The sequence below is a fragment of the Haliotis rubra genome, unplaced genomic scaffold (assembly GCF_003918875.1).
Source record: "Haliotis rubra isolate DU_JTF1 unplaced genomic scaffold, ASM391887v1 Scf76, whole genome shotgun sequence".
NCBI classification, from domain to species: domain Eukaryota; kingdom Metazoa; phylum Mollusca; class Gastropoda; order Lepetellida; family Haliotidae; genus Haliotis; species Haliotis rubra.
The window spans coordinates 1820492-1842110 of NW_025767479.1; the positions used below are offsets into that span (position 1 = coordinate 1820492).

A 21619-nucleotide genomic window follows, 5' to 3' on the forward strand; every position below is an offset into this window, starting at 1 on the left:
CTATCAACTACACCACGGAGGCGGTTAAGATGTGTCTGAAGAAGCATAGATGTTCATAAGAAATATTTAGTTTCTTTAGATTGACTAGTGTGTATACGTTTCGAACAGAATGGATGAGATGAGTGTCCTAAACCAACGATGTTGAATGAAATGTCACCTACAGCGTTGCCATAAATCTGTTCACAGACAGTCATAATTTACTAAATGTTATGATATTTAGGAAACTATTGACTAACTTGATCAAATGTATGGGATTTAGGGAATAGGAAAGTTCTCTATGACAGCATTGTCAAGTAAATAGTAACAGACGTTGACGTCATTTACCGTTGTTCGGCAAAACGCAACAGTATAACCTCATGTGTCTTCGGTTCTTCTAGAGAAGAATATGAACTCCAAATTCAGCCATTAGAATATGTTTATATTGCTTACATCACACGTAGACTACTGTAACATTTTTACATCAGGCTACCAGATACTTGTCTGAGCTTGAAGAATTTACATTTACAGAAACAGTTACGTGTTTGTGAATCACAAATGCATGGACTGGTACAAACTTTTCCTGATACTGTTTAAACGAACGTGAAATAATTTCGTGTCAAACTTCGAATTTGTGTCTCCTGAATTGCAAATTGTTTCTTGAATATAAGCTACCTACTGTTTATGGTTGCGTTGGTTTTGTCAATAACGGTGCAACATTTCTTCCGATGTGTCGAACACCCGGATGAGTCGAACGTTTTCTTAGCTCACAATGATACATTATACATATAATCTTTTACATCTTATGTAATTAGCACAAACTTAATAGATACTAGTCATTCGTGTTACCCGGAGATAATAGATCAATTCAGTATCAGATTCTGTCACTATTAATGTACACATAGAATCAAATACCCGCCTACTCTTCAAGATAGGCAAGATTGTTAATGTATGTATACCATGTACCAACCTTTCCAGATACAACTACATTGTAGGATAATATATCACGTTTCATGCTGATACATTGTTTAGTTATTAAAGAATTCGTTTTCAGGGAGAGCTAAACCAATTTCACGATAACGATATTAACAAGAATATTTAGAGTTGTGTTGGAATTGCTACATATTTCTCCAACAATGTTGTGCAATCATGGCGCGGCCTATTGCCCTTATACAGAAACACCACGTTTATACAGAAACACACGAGTGGTCATTAAGTCGCAGTTTTCTGCAGTTGTATTTACATAAGAAGGGAACATTTTTCTATGTATCCGAGAAGGATTCGTGAACAAACAGCCATAATATGTATCTGTCTAGGGTTGGGGCAAGAGTTCAAAGCCGTGGAGAGTGTGATCTTATTAGTTGAGGTCTGAGAGCCTAAGGCTGTACATAACTTGCATATGTGCAGACAAGGTGTCATTGTAGTTTGACAAGTTAAATGACTGACCAATTCGGGCGTGATTTTCACACCGATAGAAGAAATAGTTAACAAAGCCTGATGAAACGCTAAAAGATGAAGGTTGGTGGAGGTTCATGAGCGTGGTACGGGATGGGGATTTTCTTGTACAGGCGCCACTCCATCAGCATCTTCATCCGTATCTGGGATGTTACTTTGGATACAGTGTGCTTGTTGGATTCTCCATCTGCAAGTTGTTTGCGCACAATATTTCTTTTGGTCACGTACGTATAAATTCTTTCGTGTATATTAAACACAAGGTTGATATTCTGACATGACTCGATCTCTGAATACAGTCATGAATGTAAAACGAGTAACGTGTAGCGTTATGTAAACTGTGAATGTTTTTCACACATCAACGTTATATTGATGTTCATTATCTAATATTGATGTTCAAATACGATAATGTACTTCCTTTCAAAAGTTCAGACTCATTGGTGTAAATATAACCATTTACTTAAGGCAATTGTTCTAATCTAAATTTTGTAAAATAATGTAAAACAAATTCGTAACGTTGAAAAGATTTCATGAGTTCATGAGTTGGCGAATTATTAACAGAACTTACACCAAAAGCAGCTGTTCACATGCACGATCTTTGCACATGCTTTTCAGCAATTTGATGCATGATCCTCGTGCAACTTCATCTGCATAAGGTTTGCAGTTAGTGGAGAAATCAATCTTCGATGTAACCATATATATACATAACATATAGTGAGTGTTTAAAGTGAGTATAAACGTTTGAAAGGAAGTATATTTATATCAGCCATATATACCCGTATCTGATTCAGTAGTTACTTCTTTCAGTGGCATTTTAGAGGTTGGGAAGTACAATATTGAACAAACTTTATGGATAACAACTTCTTTCATGTCGTGAGTCCGACAGAATCTTGTACCGTTGTCAAGCAGCTGAATAATGACTCAGCATTTTGTGTGTTCAGATTGATGTCTTTCCAGGTAAGCACAATGTCAGAACATTGTAGGACAAATAATACCAAGAAGTGATCATCTTGCTTTGACATCGTATAATTAATACCTTCATATGTACGTGCTGGTGCCTCACAAGTAAACTCTGACCTGTAAATGTACAGTTCTGTGTGTTTAGCGTGCCACCTCAGCTATGGAGGGGAATGTCGGGGGTTGTGTAACCGCGGCGAGGTCAACCTCGGCATAAACTACTGCAACATCGACATGGGTTACCATGGCACCTGCTGTGTGGCACTACGTGAGTAACATAATGCATAATTTTAATTAAAATACATATAATGATGTCAGAGGTATACCTCAGATTCTTTTGAACATTTAATAAATAATATGTATTATTCATTAATGACTTTTCATTCCATTTTATTTAAGGAATATTTCAAGGAAAATTGGTTTCCTTGTTCATCTTCTGCAGCATGTAATGCATTTGCTGTTTCTATTTGTCATTATATATAATAATAATAAGATATAATAGCGAGACAATATCATCAATACAAGAATGGTATTGTTCGAGAAATAATTAATATTTAATGAAATCAGAGGGGCAGATTATTTCTTTGATTTAAAGTATAAACTGTACTTTGTGTAAAGGTGTGCGTGCGTATGTGTGTGTTTGTTTCTGGCATATTTCTTAGAGACAGAAAATTATAAATCAGGCCTTCAAGACTTTCTTTCTCTCTCACATTTCGATTAACTTAACGGAAAGTCTTCAACATCCTTAGATAGCGATGTTCGCCCTCCCTGTTGCTTAATCATCAAAAGACGAAAGGTTTATGACCAATGTCGCGCTAAAACGCTCTCTATATTGAACTTCTAAATATTTTGCATTTGAAATAAATATAATGATGAGTCTGGAACAATTCAGAGCCATTATTATTCGTCTGTCGAGACAAAAGGGTTCTTGCTGTTGTCTGGTTTAGTAAACCATAGAGTCGGATAATCAGTAACTTAACCTTAAAGGAAAAGAGTTTCGTGGTTTTGTGTTCAAGGTGCAACGCCGTAGCAACTTTTTGAGTAGTTAAGCCTGACCTAAAACACGAACATCAGCTCAAATGTCACCAAAGTTTGTTAAACACAACAGAAAACAATTGGCTCTGTCAATTTCTTGCCGTTTGATGTTGGTTGGTGGCGTTTGAGTTAAACATGACAACGTATCATGTCTTCTAACTTCAAAACATTAAAAAGCTTTATGCCGGAGCAAAATGAAATATATTTTAGCATTAACATGTTCACAATTCTGTCACTGAATAAAGAATAATTGAAAACAAAATGCACACCAAACTCAGTAACATGGTTATATGTCATTGCATATCACAAAACATGTTAGACCTAAAAACCTGTTTGTTATGTATTTGGACACAAAGGTAAACTAGATCTCCTTGAACTAACCCAGACACCTGCCAGAACCAAATATTACTGCCCTGAATAATGGGTCAGAATCCGCTCGAATATTCAACTCAAACACATGACCCGCTATAGAATTCTTGTCTGATGATACCTGTCATCTGCAAAAGTGCGGGGACGGTGGTGTAACATTGTGGTAAAAGCGTTCGCTCGTCACGGGTTCGATTCCCCACATGGGTACAATGGGTGAAGCCCATGTCTGGTGTCCCCCGCCGTGATATTGCTAGAGCATTGCTAAAACATACATACAAACATACATACATACATACATACATACATACATACATACATACATACATACATACATACATACATACATACATACATACATACATACATACATACATACATACATACATACATACATACATACATACATACATACATACATACATACATACATACATACATACATACATACATACATACATACATTTGTATAGCGCCGATATTCAGCTCAGCTCAGCTCAGCTGTTCAAAGGCGCTTTGTTTCTTCCTCGTTCACTGGATGTCAATCTCATCGGCACATCGTATTGTCAATCTGAACTCCCTGGGGATCATACAACTCTTGCAGACACTAGGCGCACCGAGTTATTGTGACATTCCCATTCACAGCTGGGTGGACTGGGACACATAGTCAAAGTACTTTGTCCAAGTTTACTGCACGTTGCTGTACCCGCAACTAGGTGTTTGCACGTATTCATGTGGCCACCATCTGCTCATATACGAACGGATTCGTGTGTTTGTTTTAGTGCACATGCTTGTGTACTGTACACTAGGGGTTGTGACAACACTGAAAGAGTCTGCACACAAAGTTGACTCCAAGGTTTTTACACCCGGTCACAGGTGGGCTCCATCCCGTCACCTCAAGCTCGCTGGATGACTAGCCTGGCGCTTTAGCCAGTTCGCCCACCACGCCCCCAAACGGCGTAAAAGCGGCGTAAAACCATACTCACTCACTCTCTCAGCAAAAGTGCTGAAACAGCAAAAATGTGATGTTTCAGTGAAACAAATAGAATAGTAACATAACCTCTGTGTGTATTCCAAACGTTTTAAAACTTAGTTGTCCGAACAATTTTACGCATGTGAAAAAAATGTTGACTAACATAAACTGACATAATGTACAGTTATTGGAAATGTAAAAACTGCTGTCGATTTCCATTCAGCATGCTGGTACATTGGCGGTATTTGCCGGAATTTGTGTATGCCTGGCTACGAAGCAAAGTATTCCTTGCCCACAACATGCCCGCACTTCAGGTCAACTTGCTGCATGCCTGTTCCAAAGACGTCTTCCAATCATACAACTGCCACAGAGACATTTCAAAGCGGGCACACAGAGTCGACATCCTCGCCAACACCAACGACGACACCAAGAGTCGACACATCTGCTACAACGGCTCCAAGCATTCAAACAACTTTACATCGGTCGACAGGTGGGAAACTTAATTGTGTCAGTGATAATATCGCTGAAAAGACAATAACAATGTCAAAGCAAAGAAAAAATATTCATGACGGGGATTTGAATTTGTAAATCATAAACAAATCCAAAATAATTACATTGGACATTCATATTTCCTTGAAAACAGACTAAGTCAATTTTACAATACACGTATGTTAATTTCGCAGTTTAAACAACAAAACCATTTCCATAATCCCATAGAAAATGAGAAAAAAGCCTCAGGGACCATACTTTCATACCAAATGAAAGTGGAAAACCCTCTGATAATCATTTAAGAAGTAACAAAACCCTTTCCTCATGAATGAAGCATTTCTGTCCTGGTCCGACAACACAATACACACATCTAAATGAATGTAGAAAGTCTGCTAAAGTTATTCCATTGTAGAACAAGAAACAAAAGGAAGACGCACATACATTTTCAGACCATATTTAAAAACAAAACATCGATTGCATCCTTGTACCATGAACGGTTGAATAACTTCAGTGTTGAATTTCCACCACAGGAACTTGTGGCAAACGAAGATATATAGGTTCCAATCCCCTCAACAGCACACGAGGGGCATGTGTGTTCCCCTGGGTTGTGTCAATAAGGACCACCTACAGCCAGCACTACTGTTCTGGTGTTCTTGTATCTGACCACGCCGTGTTAACAGTCATTGGATGTGTGGATGGGTATGTATAACATTGTGCTTCTTAACAATCGTCATGATATTAATTCTTCGATTATATTTAAAACAGAACGTTTTCAGGTAATGCCTCAGACGTACAGCGATGTTCTGTTGGAAAATTCTGTCATAAGAAGCTTGTTCTGATTTTCAGTCGATTCGTCTCACATTATGCACACGAATCTCCAGGCACATTGTAAATGGTTCCTGGCTATATTACCATTCTGCTCATCATTCAAACCTAACTCAGATAGTGGAAACATTGACCCTTGCTGTTTACATGAATCCTGCCGTTATCTGATCGGGAACTACAGGGACATAGGGTTAAATGAATTCCCCTCAAAATATATCCTTTAGAAATTGATTTCTCAAATACAGATTTCGCTTTAAACGATATAATGTTTATTGATTAAAACTTGCATCAGAACAATACTGATCTGTAAATAACCGAATGCTAGTTTCATTTCTCTGTCAAAGTGTATTCTTTAAGGGTATCAACGTCTCAACTTGTTCTAACTTTGGGAGAGTATGATACAACTCAAGCAGAATCCACTGAGGTACAGATTGAGGTTGCATCCGTCACTAGGCACCCTCATCACACATCCTTCACCAGAGGTAAGGCAACTTGGGGGCACAAGTGCAGCTTATCAGAAACTGTAATCAGAATAGGCTGCAGGATGTGATGAATACAAATATGAATCATTGTTGGGAAAGGTTCTGTTACAAAGTTAAACCTACAAATTTATCTGAAAATAATTACACAAGGACACATCTTCATGAATGGAAACCCTTCTCGGCGTGTTACTGGAGTATTATTGGGAAAGGTTCTGCTACAAACCTCCCAAATGTATTTGAAAATAATTACACAAGGGCACATGCTTATGAATGGAAAACCTTCTTGGCGTATTACAGCTCTATGGTTTCATCCGTCGGTATTTTAGGGTTAGAGATGGTCCCCATATGCTTATCGTATCGAAACTGATCTGGTGGTCAGACGTGGTGGCTTGGTCAACAGCATGTAAGAATACCCGAGGATTTGCATCGACGTTTAAAATTTATGATATCAAGTACGGGATTGTCCAAATAACTATAATTTGGAAAGTTTAAGCTTCTTACAGTTGACAAATGCTTCAAAACAAAACCACCCAATTACACGTGCCTGCAAATGAAAATACTTTCGTGGCATGTTCACATTTACAGCTTGTTGTTCCCTACAGGCAACGACCTTGTGTTGGTGGAGTTTACTGAGGTCGTGAACCATCCCTGCATTTCCCCAGTGTGTCTACCTAAAGTCAACACATCTCCGATCAGTCTCGGATTCGGACGCTGTCTGTTGGCCGGGTGGGGAGATATCACAGGTGTGTTCTTAGGGGTCAGTAAGGTATACCTTCGTTGATGTCATATTTCCTGGTTTCCACTGGCTAAACTGATTTTTAAAGCTTTTTGCTTTTTGCTGAAGGAGAGAGTTAGATTCTCAAATGGATAAAACATGTTAAAATTAGAGGCGTAGCTACCATTATTAAAAATTGCCCGGGCTTACACGTAATTCTTGCTGAAAAGGTTGTCAAGTCCTCAATACTTTCTAAGTAAAGCTTTGCAACCTATCATGCTTACACGAAAACATTGGCTTGCTACGCGCCTGAAAATCATGTATGGTTTATTCAATTATGAATGCATAGTGGGATTTCAATGGACTAGAAATAGTTGGACTTTAAAGCATAGATTTGATAGACACGATTTGCTCTGGAAACATGAATCATGTTACATGTACACGTCAGTATTTGATCTGTATTTGTTTTACAGATGTTGGTCTTGCCATAAAGCGTATTTCTACTATGAAATATACTTATAATAGTATTTTTATTTTCGAGATATAATTTTAAATGTTATACCTTATTTTAATGTTTGTTTTAGACTACTTTTAAGTTTATCATCGTTGTTGACTCTCATTTCAGTCAAGGTGTAAGAAAGGCATTGTGTTTAAATGTGTATGTGGATTATAGCAACACTGCATTTCGTATTGATTCATTTCTAAATTAGATCCGAATGTGTCGAGCATTCTCAAAGTTCGACCAGTGAGAGTGTACGAATCCTCTACGTGCTCTCAACTGCTGACAGCCATGAATGCCAACGGCACAGTGCCTGAAGACGTCATCTGTTCTCTACAAGACGACGAGGAGGATACTGATTGCAAAGTAAGTTTTAGGAGAAAAGGAGGAATGTTAATATAAACGTGGTACTAATTATTAACGAGAATCTCCACTGTATTAACGAGTAATCAGTTCTGCCAGGATTGTTTATATCAACCCAAATTTAATTGTTTCTCTATCACGGAATATTAATGATGCAAGAATATAAACTGAAGTCAAGTATGTCCTTCGTACGAAGAGTAGGGAACTGCATAAGACGTCTTTTTGGCTACTGATATAGGTACAAAACACATGTAACGGCAAGGCAATTGTTCACCTTAAACCATTATGGGGTCGTATTGTTTAAGTCATTATCGGGAATTACCCGCTACACCAGTTTTGTCGGCATCTTTTGTTTCTATTTGGCAACTTTGATAAACGATAACAATACCTATTCAAGATTCTCTATTGTAGAAATCATCTGCTATTGGTTGATGTAAATGTTTGTCCATAATTTTGAATATATAACCTAGTATTAAGACTAGTTTTACGTGTATAATCCTTTGTTTCAGACTGATGGCGGAAGTATGTTGATGTGCCCAGATGCAAACACACAGTATTTTCTGTTTGGGATCGTTACAGAGTACACATGTACTGACCATGCGATAACTCTTTATACCGACATAAGTAGCCATGTTGAATGGATCGAGAGGAATTTGTGATGACGATATTCACTTGTGAAAAATCAACAGGGAATTCGACACATTGTATATTATAGTTAACTCTCTATTTTTGTGTAACCATACATTGGAGATTATTAAAATAAAGTAGTTAAACGATAAAGATCAATGACACAGTAGGCCTGTTGTGAATAGTAAATGATTTTTTTCCGTATATAAATTGGAAATGGATTATGTTGTAATTAAAAGAGTGAAATTAAACTATGACAATCAATGACAGTACGCCTGTTGTGATGGTAAAATCAGTGACACAGTACGCCTGTTGTGATGGTAAAATCAATGACACAGTACGCCTGTTGTGATGGTAAAATCAGTGACACAGTACGCCTGTTGTGATGGTAAAATCAATGACACAGTACGCCTGTTGTGACTGGTAAAATCAATGACACAGTACGCCTGTTGTGACTGGTAAATTCAATGACACACTACGCCTGTTGTGAATGGTAAACATCAGTGACACAGTACGCCTGTTGTGAATGGTAAAATCAATGACACAGTACGCCTGTTGTGAATGGTAAAATCAGTGACACAGTACGCCTGTTGTGAATGGTAAAATCAATGACACAGTACGCCTGTTGTGAATGGTAAAATCAATTTTCTGACGTTTATAAAAAACGGCCGAATGCTGCACTCAATATACTGACCCTGAGCAAACTAGCCAGTGTCTACTAATTTATGCAGAGGGGCCATAGGCATGGAAACAACAAGTGTTTATAACAGTGTGCCCAGGTCACAAATCGGTTGAAGTTAAGCAACGCTGCCCGAGGACAGTCGTTAGATGGGTGACCGTGTTTGGTAACCTGACTCCTGAGAGTTTCCAGGGCTTCAGTCCTGCCCCACAACGAAGCACAGAGTATTTGGTCTCACCTTAGTTGCACTTGCACCAGTAAACTACCCGCCATTTCTGTCCTCAAAGACCCGTGAAGGTCCGGTTTAGAATGAATCTTCAGTAACCCATGCTTGTCGTAAGAGGCGACTAACGGGATCGGGTGGTCAGGCTCGCTGGCTTGGTTTGACACATGTCATCGGTTCCCAATTGCGTAGATCGATGCTCATGATTTTGATCACTGGATTGTCTGGTCCAGACTCGATTATTTACAGACCGCCGCCATATAGCTGGAATATTGCTGAGTGCGGCGTAAAGCTAAACTCACTCACTCACTCTATCCTCAAAAGATGGAGGTACCACAACGGTGTAGCGGACCTCTGAAAATCCAACGTACAGATCATTCGAGACTTACTTGATGTAGGTGAATACCACTTGAAGACTGGCATTTATATCATTATCAGTGAATGTAAGGTAACCTGTTCTAACAATAAGATTCAGCAGTACATCTCTCACATATTCTTGATAACACTAAATTTACAGGTTATTGGGATAAGTAGTGGGTCTTGCTATTTTGAAGCCATTGTTTGTTTTGAGAATCCCCACATTTCAAATATGGGCGTAAAATTATCACAATAAGTCGTCCATAAACCTAGTAACAAACATTTAGACCCATTTTAGTGTAATGTTGCTGATCGCAGTTCCGAAACAGTAGCAGTGAAAATTCATCTCACTATACGTTTTCGAGAAAATCATATTACGATATTTACGGTTAGACGTGAGCCCCACGTGTTAGAGGTCACCATCAAGAAACCCTCGAAACGTGTATATTGTCTCGGCATGTCACCAACCATGTCATATAGCTGGAATATCGCTGAGTGCGACGCTAGACAACAAACAAACTTACAACCACAGTAGCCTTGGATGTGGCATTCATCGTATTTTATGCTAAGAATCATACTCGCATATTTGAAACTATTTTCACTGTTAGTTGATCTTCCTTCAAAAGTGTTATATTTCGAAGGGAAAAAGGTTAGAGTGAACCAGATATTCTGCGGTGTCAAGGATCGAGAGGCCATGGCGATCCCATTGCGACTGACCTTTCCTGACTCATTGAGTCTTTTTAGTCAAGAGCAAATATTGCCGTAGCAAGTGTCACCATAATGTAAATGTCTCGAGGCGAGAGACAAATTAACTAACTCTTAGCGTTGGTAAATAGTCACGAGTAGTTGACTTCTGTAAATAAAACCATGTCTTAATATTCTGAGTGAAAAATGGGTCTACCGATTAATCACTACAATTGGCCGATGTGCGCGCCACATGTGTTCAATGTGTGATTCCCATTTCTGGTGTCCCCTCACGTGATGTCGCTGGAATATTGCTAAAAGTAGCGTAAAACCAAACTCACTCACTCACTCACCAATGTGCGTGTATCCTATAGGCTATGTGCGTGTTTTATATATACAACAATTCACTGTATGCTGTATGTGTTTATATGTTGCCTTGTGGTCAAGCATTCGCTTGCCATTTCAATCAGTCAAGTTTTATTCACTCAAAAACCACCTACGCTGATACAAGAGCAAAAAATAAACAAAAAACCCCAGATATATTAAACATAATATATGCGTATTAGGAACTATTTCTTAACCGGATTTGTAAAATATATTATAAATTTAGATAGGCGTTTCAGTCAAATACCGAAATAGGGCAACATTTTACCATATTTACTAACAAACTAAAAGACATAATGAGAAGCACTGGAGGCTCATTCGGTGTCACAGCTAGCTTGAAAAGTTATGCCCCTTTGGCGTGACAGAATGGTATTCGAGTCTTATATTCGTCCAGTTTATGTCTCCATGTTTGTCAGCATCATAGCTGTGTTCACGGGCTTCACAAATAAGCAAACAGCTGGGATCATTACAGGGTGTCCTCATAAATCAACCTGACAGGCCATGTTTTACTATTTGTGGAAAGCGGTAGCAAAGCCATTCTTTCTCACAATATGAATATAGGAGACAAAACATTTTCCTGATACAAAACACTGCTAGGTTTGCTTGTATGACTCCGATCAGGTCACTGTTTGTGATGTTAGCTGTCTATCAATCACCTTTTTCATAATTAAGTCTCAAAGGCCCATATTACAGTTAAAAGATAAACTATATTGAGTCACATGTCCATCAGATTACATACACGCAGAACACTGATATAACATGAGCTAGATGCATTAGCAAACATATCTACAGGTGTAAAGTATTGATGAAAATTAGTTTTTATATACAAAAAGACAAATATACTGTTCTCACAACGAAATAGCCTATCCTGCCAAACAGGTGGCACAAATAGATACAACTCCACAGACGCAACTGAAGTGTTTGTTGAATAAACATGGGAACTTATGGTACATAGCTACTGGATGTATTACTAGTTTGATGACTGATGCGGCTAATTTGGGAACTCAATCCTCATAATATATACTCCCCATCAAAAGTTTAGACTCACTAGTGTAAATGTTGCCACTTACTTAAGTCAACTGTTCTGAACTAGATTTTGCAAAAATTTCCCTACTGTTTACACTTGAACTGATGTATGTATTTACACATGAACACATTCGTAACGTTGATAAGATTATTGTCATGGGTTAAACAAGAATGTTGAAACTGAGTGAAAATTGGCGAATTTTTAACAACATATTTCACCACAACACAGCTGTTCACATACACGATATTTCTCACATGCTTTTTAGCAATTTAATGCAATTCATGTACATAAAGCTTGCAGTTGGTTCCCCATAGTTAGTGGAGAAATTCATCTTCGATGTAACCACACATATGTGCATAACATATAGTGAGTGCTTTAAGTGAGTCTTAACTTTTGATGGGTAATATATCATATGATATGAAATAATTTGAAAAGCTAACTCGGGTCTTCAGTAACCCTGACGAAACAACGTTTGAACAACAGTCGTGTGACACACTTTGAAATATTCCTAGTTTGCTCGATTGTACCTAAAATTGGTAAATGTTAATATGCAGTAGATGCCAAAGACTGGAGTTTCTTGAATCGTACTCTACATAGACAGAAAGCTAACATTTGGAAAGTTTATGTCAGCCCTCTTGCCATACAACTATAGACAGAGTTTATAGCACTCTGAATCTTTACACACAGATCGAAATGTGCCACCAATTAATGATACGAAATAATCAATGCAAACTTACTTCTCTTCGCGAGTGCGAGCATTAAGTTTAAACGAACACTAAAGTAAAACAAAATATACATGTATATTAAAACAAATGCAATATGTTCAGAAAACAACCCGTCCGAATGATTTAGAAGTGGTAATTTTACATACGTTAACGACAAATTTGCATCAGATAGGACGATCCATGTCTTTTGCATAGCTCCCACCACAACATTTCTGCACGTAGAGAAACTTACAGCGTGACGTCAATGTGGGTAGAAATGCTTAATGTAAATCCTTGCATAAAAGCACATTATTAGCGAGATCTTCCCCAACGTAAACCAAATACGTTCATCGTGGAACGGAACCAGAGAATGTCTGACAAACAATCATGACGTCATATGACGCCTGTCAGTCATTTCTGTACCGCCCAATAGGATCAAATGTCAAACAAACCGGTAAGCTTCGCTCTCAGGAAATGCGTTACAATGACGTATTATGACGTCATTGAAGACATAACATTGCCAAATATGGCTCTGAACGTAGGGTCATTTCAGAAACGTGTCTCGTCCCTTCAGGTTTCAGCTGACCAATCAGTGGAAGGCAAACATAACACGTGATGTGGGCGGAGTCAAATTTGGGAATGCCTGTTTGTGCATTTACGGAAAAAACACACACCTAGGACGTGTTTACTTAACCTGTATTTGTTAAGCGTGTTGTCATGTACATGGTAAACCAACATTTGTTCAGATGAGCCGATACACAGCTTTGATGTTGAAGACATGCGTAGTTTAACTGCAACTTATTCATTGAAACGGATAAGATGATAAGATGTAATTTAAGTGGATTTAACGATTTCTACTGCGATGGAGTTGGATGAAGACAACGTTTTCTTAAAACACGGAGTAAATGTTACATTATTAACTAAACCAAACAAGATCGAGGACAATCCAAAATGTCAACTCTATATCTGCCCAAATAGATTTCATATCAAATATTGGAACATATATATAGCTATATGAATGTAAACACGTACTGACAAACTGCTATTTTGCAGCAACACGTCGGGAAATCAATGAACATCGTTTTCTAGCCAAACTCGATATGTGGTTCAAGACGAATACAATCTTTAATTCTTCAAAATCCTTTTCGACACAACAGTATTATGATAGCTATTCATGTGTGCACGCTGGGTGACTCGATGTACAGTGGATCGTGTACTTTAACAGGTAATAGGTTGATGTCAAATAGAAAATGACAACCTATATTTAAACGTTAAACGACAACACTGAGTTAGTGAGTTGGTCTTTAGGAATGAACAGTATTTCAGTTATTTCAATTATACAGTTATAAACAGCATGACAGTCTACTATAGATAGAGAAGCCCGACAGCAGTGATACTTGCTCTGTCATCGAAGCTCATGACGTCTATCACTAGTTTATTTACAGACAGTCGTGGTAATCACACAATCAGAAAAACAAACACATGCTCATAATACAGTCGGAATTGTACGATCGACTCTACCTTTAGCAGTGATTTCTTGTGGGTGGGGAAAGCGTTTTGTCGCGTTTATTTGACGATAACCACTTTGTTGAAACACACGAGAAAGAACACGATGCTTACAATCCCAGAAACAAATCCAGGTCGAATCTCTATTTGATCCCAAGGTGCCACGTTTCTGGCAAGACACGGGCTGCAAGTCTACATCGATGACTGGAGTACATGTGCCCCCAGAACGATGAAAGGGCAGCGTTGACCAATTAGTGTCAAGGTGCGACTGACCGGTAGGTCCAGGTTAAGCAAATACTACTGCACCGAGGACCACTCAGGTCATCTCTAACGATCACGCTGACCAGGACAACTCAAGTCCTAATTACTGACACTAACTTACTGAACTGCGTTGTTAGGTAGAGTAGATAGATATCACAGGAAAAGAAAGTGTATGCGCACACACGCACACGCACACACACATGCACACGGACACATAATGGTTCTGCATACAAGTATACCGATGATAATCAGGCACACATTTTTATGGACATGTCCATTATCAGTTGTGACCTGTCCTTTCCCTGGAGTCTGTAGGGAACACAAAGAACCTTATCCATAGCTACCTTTATCTTCTTTCAAACACATTATTAATCTTTTATGTTTTTACATGTTACGCTGCTATCATTTTGAAAATGAAATGATTCACGAAAACAAAGGTTCTAAAGGAATATTTGACTTTACCACGTTAATCCTTCATTTCAAACCCGTGAAGATCCGGGGTAGAATAGGTCTTCAGAAACCCATGCTTGTCACAAAAGGCGACCATGCTTGTCGTAAGAGGCGACTAACGGGATTGGGTGGTCAGGCTCGCTGACTTTGTTGTCATCGGTTCCCAATTGCGCAGATCAATGCTCCTGCTGTTCATCACTGGATTGTCTGGTCCAGACTCGATTATTAACAGACCGCCGCCATATCGCTGGAATATTGCTGAGTGCGGCATAAAACTAAACTCACTCACTCACTCACTCATTCATTTCACGCCATACATGTGTCTTTTATGTCGTTATCTGGTTTAAATGGTCTTAATTTTGTCAGTAACCGTAATGCTATTATTTGTAGATTGGAAGTACATTTGTACTTGCTTACCATATAACTACACCCAGCTCATATTTGGCCATTTTGGCTTAGAAGCGATTCCCGAAAACTAATTATACAGTCTGATTTGTTTCAAGGTCTCTGTTTAATGAAAGGATTTCATACGATTATAGAACGTTTGTTTTGGATTATGGAAAATATTTCCTCTGTATCATACCTTTCGGCATAATGAAATTATTAACCCTTTCTGTAATATTCCTTTTTCAGTAGTTTCAGCGTTTGAATATTGGGATGTTGTAAATGTATTGTCAATGTAAAAAGACATGGTGATTGACACCCATAAACATGAACAACTTCAGCCCCTTCTAAGTAAATTTCAATGGCCTTTGTATCTGTTCGAATGCCTATACTTGCATAAGCATACATGTATAGTAACAACTGTACTCCAGTTTGCACGACAGTCAGTGATAGTGTACGTATTAATAAATGTTCGTATAAGCAGTACACAGGAATGATGTGTACACTGTATGTTAATGTTAGTGGCAACTCCCAGTGTGTGTCAGGGAAACCAGTTTAAGGTACTGACGAGGTCCGGACAACCATTTCATTTTGATTCGAGGAAATTGACAATGTAAAAATGTTTCGACATATTCCCCCACGATACACGTACACTCATGAAGATACCACTGATAGTAAAGTACTTCCTGCTTGCTAGAACTATTTACCCACAGCTGTGCAAAATAAGTTACACAAACATCACACAAGTCGTTTACATCTTGGGATGGGCATCCCAAAGAAATCCTGTCACAAAAGTAATTAAAGATTGTACTCATATGTTAAGCAGGTAAAAGAAATTTCTAAAGTGTCCTGTTTTCCTTGAACTAATATATATCATGCATTACTGAGAAGATGGCTACGCAACTGTCCACACATGCGTGCGTAGATTGTATGTGCCCGTCAAACACGCGATTTGAAACCTAACAGAAAGACAAATACATATACGTGACTTTAGCCTACTCAACGCCTAAAACTGTCCAATGTACACGTCGTGCCAGGATGGTGTCGTGCGTCGACGGCTCGTTGCTTGTGACACCTTTGGAAGCACCTTATAATCATCTGATTTGTCCACGATGTTCCGCTCATGTTCTTGAGGATGATTATTTGAGATGATGGAAATCTTTGAAGCTTCTGAATTTGGCAACGTCTGAAAATGAGGTTTTTATTTACCCATCACTTAGTTAATAATATCGTGATGTTCGAAGTTCAATTGCTTTGAAATGATGTAGTAAAAGCAACAAACCACGTTCTAAGATCACGAAGAATATCTGCCAAAAGCACTGTCCATTTTACAATTGCCACTAAATCACTTTCAATTAAAAATCTGCCAGAACCACGCTTCTTTACTATCAATTTACACGCACATCTTAAGTCCACAACTTGAAGACATAACCATTCTCATTCGAACTGGATTCTACAACTCGATTAAAAAGGCTATCACTTTGTCAAGCAAATGTACCCGGAGCCCCTGTCTCAAAGATTAACCATAATCAGTAATATAATCAAGGATGGTATCTCTTTCCACCTGCTGAAGTATTTGAGTGTGTATTTAATGTCATGTGTTATTTGAAAAACTGAAAGGATTTGCTCAATCTCAGTAAGTATAATTATGTCATAAAGTGTGAGTTTAACCTCTACTCCCACACGACGAGCTACAGGAGAATCATGACATGTATTCTTTGATGTACGGGACATTTATCACGACGCGCATAAGCCTTAGATTCTGTCACATCTTCAAAGGTTAAAGACAATGTGGCCAAAATGAAAGCAAATGTCATCAGAAGTTGACCGAGGAAACAATATGCGGCATAACTACAAAGACATGTTTGTGCTAACCCGAGAAAACACAACAACGCCCACGCTGTGCTGTGAAACGACCTCGAACGTTGCTATTTACAAGTAAGAAGAATTATTGCACCTGTACGCAGTGGGAATTCAAAATTTACATGTGGCTCTTTCTGTTTCATTATAAGAAACTCAGCGAATGCCCTTTTGTGTCACTCGACTGTCTGGTTCATCGCTGCTTTGATGATGATGATGATGATGATGATGATGATGATGATGATGATGAGATTTAACGTGCGCTTTCCGATAGAATGCGTATTTTGCACACCATTTCTGGTAAAACCCACGAAGTTTGTCTTCAGCAGAAATGGATTGTCTGGTCCTGTTTCGATTAATTACAGACCCTCGCCATATAGCTGCTGAGAGCGGCGTTAAACCACAAACAAATAAAAGCATTTCTGGTCAAGACTGGACTGTTTGCAGGTGGACGTCGTGGGGCAGGCATACTGTTGGACACTAAACATACACCTTTTCATTCATATTGGGTGATGGCGGGTGCTACCAGTAGGGCAGGGCATGCTTACCCTTTCCGAGGACACCGGGTGTCATCGCTGACACTGACGGTGTCATCACTGATCCATTTATAAATATTCACAGCTATTTGGCCTCTCATTCTCTATGGAATCCATCTCATATTGTCTCTCCGTGTCTCACGTGTATGTTGTTTAGGTGTCGGTGTCGGTGTAGGTGTAGGTGTAAGCGTAGGTGTTGTGGCAGTTGTAGGTGTAGGTGTCGCTGTAGGTGTAGGTGTAGGAGTTGTTGCAGTTGTAGGTGTAGGTGTAGGAGTTGTTGTAGGTGTAGGTGTAGGTGTCGCTGTAGGTGTAGGTGTAAGCGTAGGTGTTGTTGCAGTTGTAAGTGTAGGTGTAGGTGGCGGTGTCGGTGTCGGAGTAGGTGTAGGTGTCAGTGTCGGTGTAGGTGGAGGTGTAAGCGTAAGTGTTGTTGCAGTTGTAGGTGTAGGTGTCGGTGTAGGTGTAGGTGTAGGAGTTGTTGTAGGTGTAGGTGTCGCTGTAGGTGTAGGTGTAAGCGTAGGTGTTGTTGCAGTTGTAAGTGTAGGTGTAGGTGGCGGTGTCGGTGTCGGAGTAGGTGTAGGTGTCAGTGTCGGTGTAGGTGGAGGTGTAAGCGTAAGTGTTGTTGCAGTTGTAGGTGTAGGTGTCGGTGTAGGTGTAGGTGTAGGGGTTGTTGTAGGTGTAGGTGTAAGCGTAGGTGTTGTTGCAGTTGTAAGTGTAGGTGTAGGTGTCGGTGTAGGTGTCGGTGTCGGTGTCGGAGTAGGTGTAGGTGTCAGTGTCGGTGTAGGTGGAGGTGTAAGCGTAGGGTGTAAGTTGTAGTGTTGTTGCAGTTGCAGTGTAGGTGTAGGTGTAGGTGTCGGGAGTAGGTGTAGGTGTCAGTGTCGGTGTAGGTGGAGCTGTAGGTGTGTAGGCGTAGGTGTCGCTGTAGGTGCAGGTGTAAGTGTAGGTGTAGGTGGCGGTGTCGGTGTCGGCGGTAGGTGTAGGTGTCAGGTGTCAGTGTCGGTGTAGGTGGAGGTGTGTAAGCGTAAGTGTTGTTGCAGTTGTAGGTGTAGGTGTAGGTGTAGGCGTAGGTGTAGGTGTCGGTGTAGGTGTAGGTGCAGGTGTCGGTGTAGGTGTAGGTGTCGGTGTAGGTGTAGGTGGGTGTAGGTGTAGGTGTAGGTGTAGGTGTAGAGTAAGTAAGGTGTAAGTGTTGTTGCAATTGTAGATGTAGATGTAGGTGTAGGTGTAGGTGTAGGTGTAGGTGTAGGTGTAGGAGTAGTTGTAGTTGCAGGTGTAGGTGTAGGTGTCGGTGTCGGTGACGTAGGAGGTGTAGGTGTAGGAGTTGTCGCAGTTGTCGGTGTCGGAGTAGCTAGGTGTAGTGTAGGTGTCGGTGTAGGTGTAGGAGTTGTTGCATTTTTAGGTGTAGGTGTAGGTGTAAGCGTAAATGTTGTTACAGTTGTAGGTGTAGGTGTCGCTGTAGGTGTAGGTGTAAGCGTAGGTTTTGCAATTTGCATGTAGGTGTAGGTGTAGGTGTAGGTGTAGGTAGGTGGAGGTGTCGTAGTGTCGGAGTAGGTGTAGGAGGTGTCGGTGTCGGAGTAGGTGTAGGTGTAGGTGTAGGTGTAGGTGTAGGTGTAGGTGTCAGTGCCGGTGTAGGTGTAGGTGTAAGCGTAAGTGTTGTTGCAATTGTAGATGTAGGTGTTGGTGTAGGTGTAGGTGTAAGGAAATGGAAATAACGTTTCAGAAAAAATGTTAGAGATACAGCTTAATTGTATAGTCAATTTGGTTTGTAGGAACAAACAGAGAGTTTTTGAAAGTGTCAGCTGGGAAAAAGACACAATTGTTCGTATTCAAAAAGATAGGATTTCTTCGTATTTGCCTATCGATGATAGATTAAGACCTATGAATGTAGAATTGTACAGATAATACTTTAAATAATAATACTCGATTTCCATTTTGAATCATTTGCTTTCCGTTTTTGATTTCAGACAAATTTAATTAATCTTATCACCCACAATGTAGCTTGTGCTAAGGATAATAGAATAGTTACCTGCAATGTAAACCCATAATGGAATGGTCACCTGAAGTATCGTTTGGAATTATGGATCATGGAATAATCACTTTAAAAAATCGCATGCAATATGGACCACACAATAGTAAACAGGCAATGTCGTATGCAATATGGATCATGTAATAGTCGGCTGCAATGTGGACAATGTGGATCATGTAATAGTCGGCTGCAATGTGGACAATATGGATCTGGTAATAGTCGGCTGCAATGTCGACAAAATGGATCATGTAATAGTCAGCTGCAATGTCGACAATATGGATCATGTAATAGTCAGCTGCAATGTGGACAATATGGATCTGGTAATAGTCGGCTGCAATGTCGACAAAATGGATCATGTAATAGTCAGCTGCAATGTGGACAATATGGATCATGTAATAGTCACCTGTCATGTCGTTTAAAATATGGATCATGTAATAGTCGGCTGCAATGTGGACAATATGGATCATGTTTAAGTCGGCTGCAATGTGGACAATATGGATCATGTAATAGTCAGCTGCAATATCCACAATATGGATCATGTAATAGTCGGCTGCAATATCGACAATATGGATCATGTAATAGTCACCTGTCATGTCGTTTAAAATATGGATCATGTAATAGTCGGCTGCAATGTCGGCACTATGGATCATGTAATAGTCAGCTGCAATGTCGTTTAAAATATGGATCATGTAATAGTCGGCTGCAATGTGGACAATGTGGATCATGTAATAGTCGGCTGCAATGTGGACAATATGGATCATGTAATAGTCAGCTGCAATGTCCACAATATGGATCATGTAATAGTCGGCTGCAATATCGACAATATGGATCATGTAATTGTCACCTGTCATGTCGTTTAAAATATGGATCATGTAATAGTCGGCTGCAATGTCGGCACTATCGATCATGTAATAGTCAGCTGCAATGTCGTATGCAATATGGATCATGTAATAGTCAGCTGCAATATCGACAATATGGATCATGTAATAGTCGGCTGCAATGTCGACAATATGGATCATGTAATAGTCAGCTGCAATGTGGACAATATGGATCATGTAATAGTCACCTATCATGTCGTTTAAAATATGGATCATGTAATAGTCACCTGTCCTGTCGTTTAAAATATGGATCATGTAATAGTCAGCTGCAATGTGGACAATATGGATCATGTAATAGTCACCTGCAATGTCCGCAATAAATTCTAGCAAACCCAAGCAGAGGATGCAGAATATTTTATAATACACAACAGGCAACTTGAACTCAAAATAATAACAACAAATACAGAAGTAAATGGGATTTAGAAGTAACCAAATGTATATCTGATGATTGGAGCTATGCCCATAAAATACCTTTCAGGGCGCTTGTTAATGTAAAACATCAATGGTTTCAATACAGTATACACAGATGTATATCAACTAACGAAATGCTATCAAAAATGAAATTGATTGAAACCAATGCTTGTACTTTCTGTAAAATAAATGCTTAAACCATAATACACATATTCTATGAATATGATATTGTCTAAGAGATTTTGAATAATGTTATTGAGTGGATTCAACATAAAACAGGCACCCTTCTTCACTTAGATAAGAAAAGGGTATTATTTGGATATCCTGAGAAAAGAAATGATGTGCTCAATCGCTTCATAATTATCACAAAATACAATATTTTCAAATCACGATTAGCAAATAGACATCCTAACCTTTCACATGTTAAAAGAGATGTTGAAATTTCATATAAATTAGATAATTACAGCTCGAAGATAAATTGTAGCGCACCATCATT

The 21619-nt window shown here is 39.2% G+C and overlaps 1 protein-coding gene across 1 annotated transcript; it reads right to left on the reverse strand.

Annotated features, from left to right (window-relative positions):
* Positions 1–17967: 17967 nt before the first annotated feature.
* Positions 17968–20853, reverse strand: LOC124260315 (dynein heavy chain-like). The gene is made up of 2 exons (XM_046694594.1): positions 19937–20853; positions 17968–18037 (listed from the first exon to the last, which is right to left on the reverse strand). The coding sequence occupies exons 1-2, from the start codon at positions 20851–20853 to the stop codon at positions 17968–17970; spliced, it is 987 nt and encodes a 328-aa protein (XP_046550550.1).
* Positions 20854–21619: the final 766 nt, after the last annotated feature.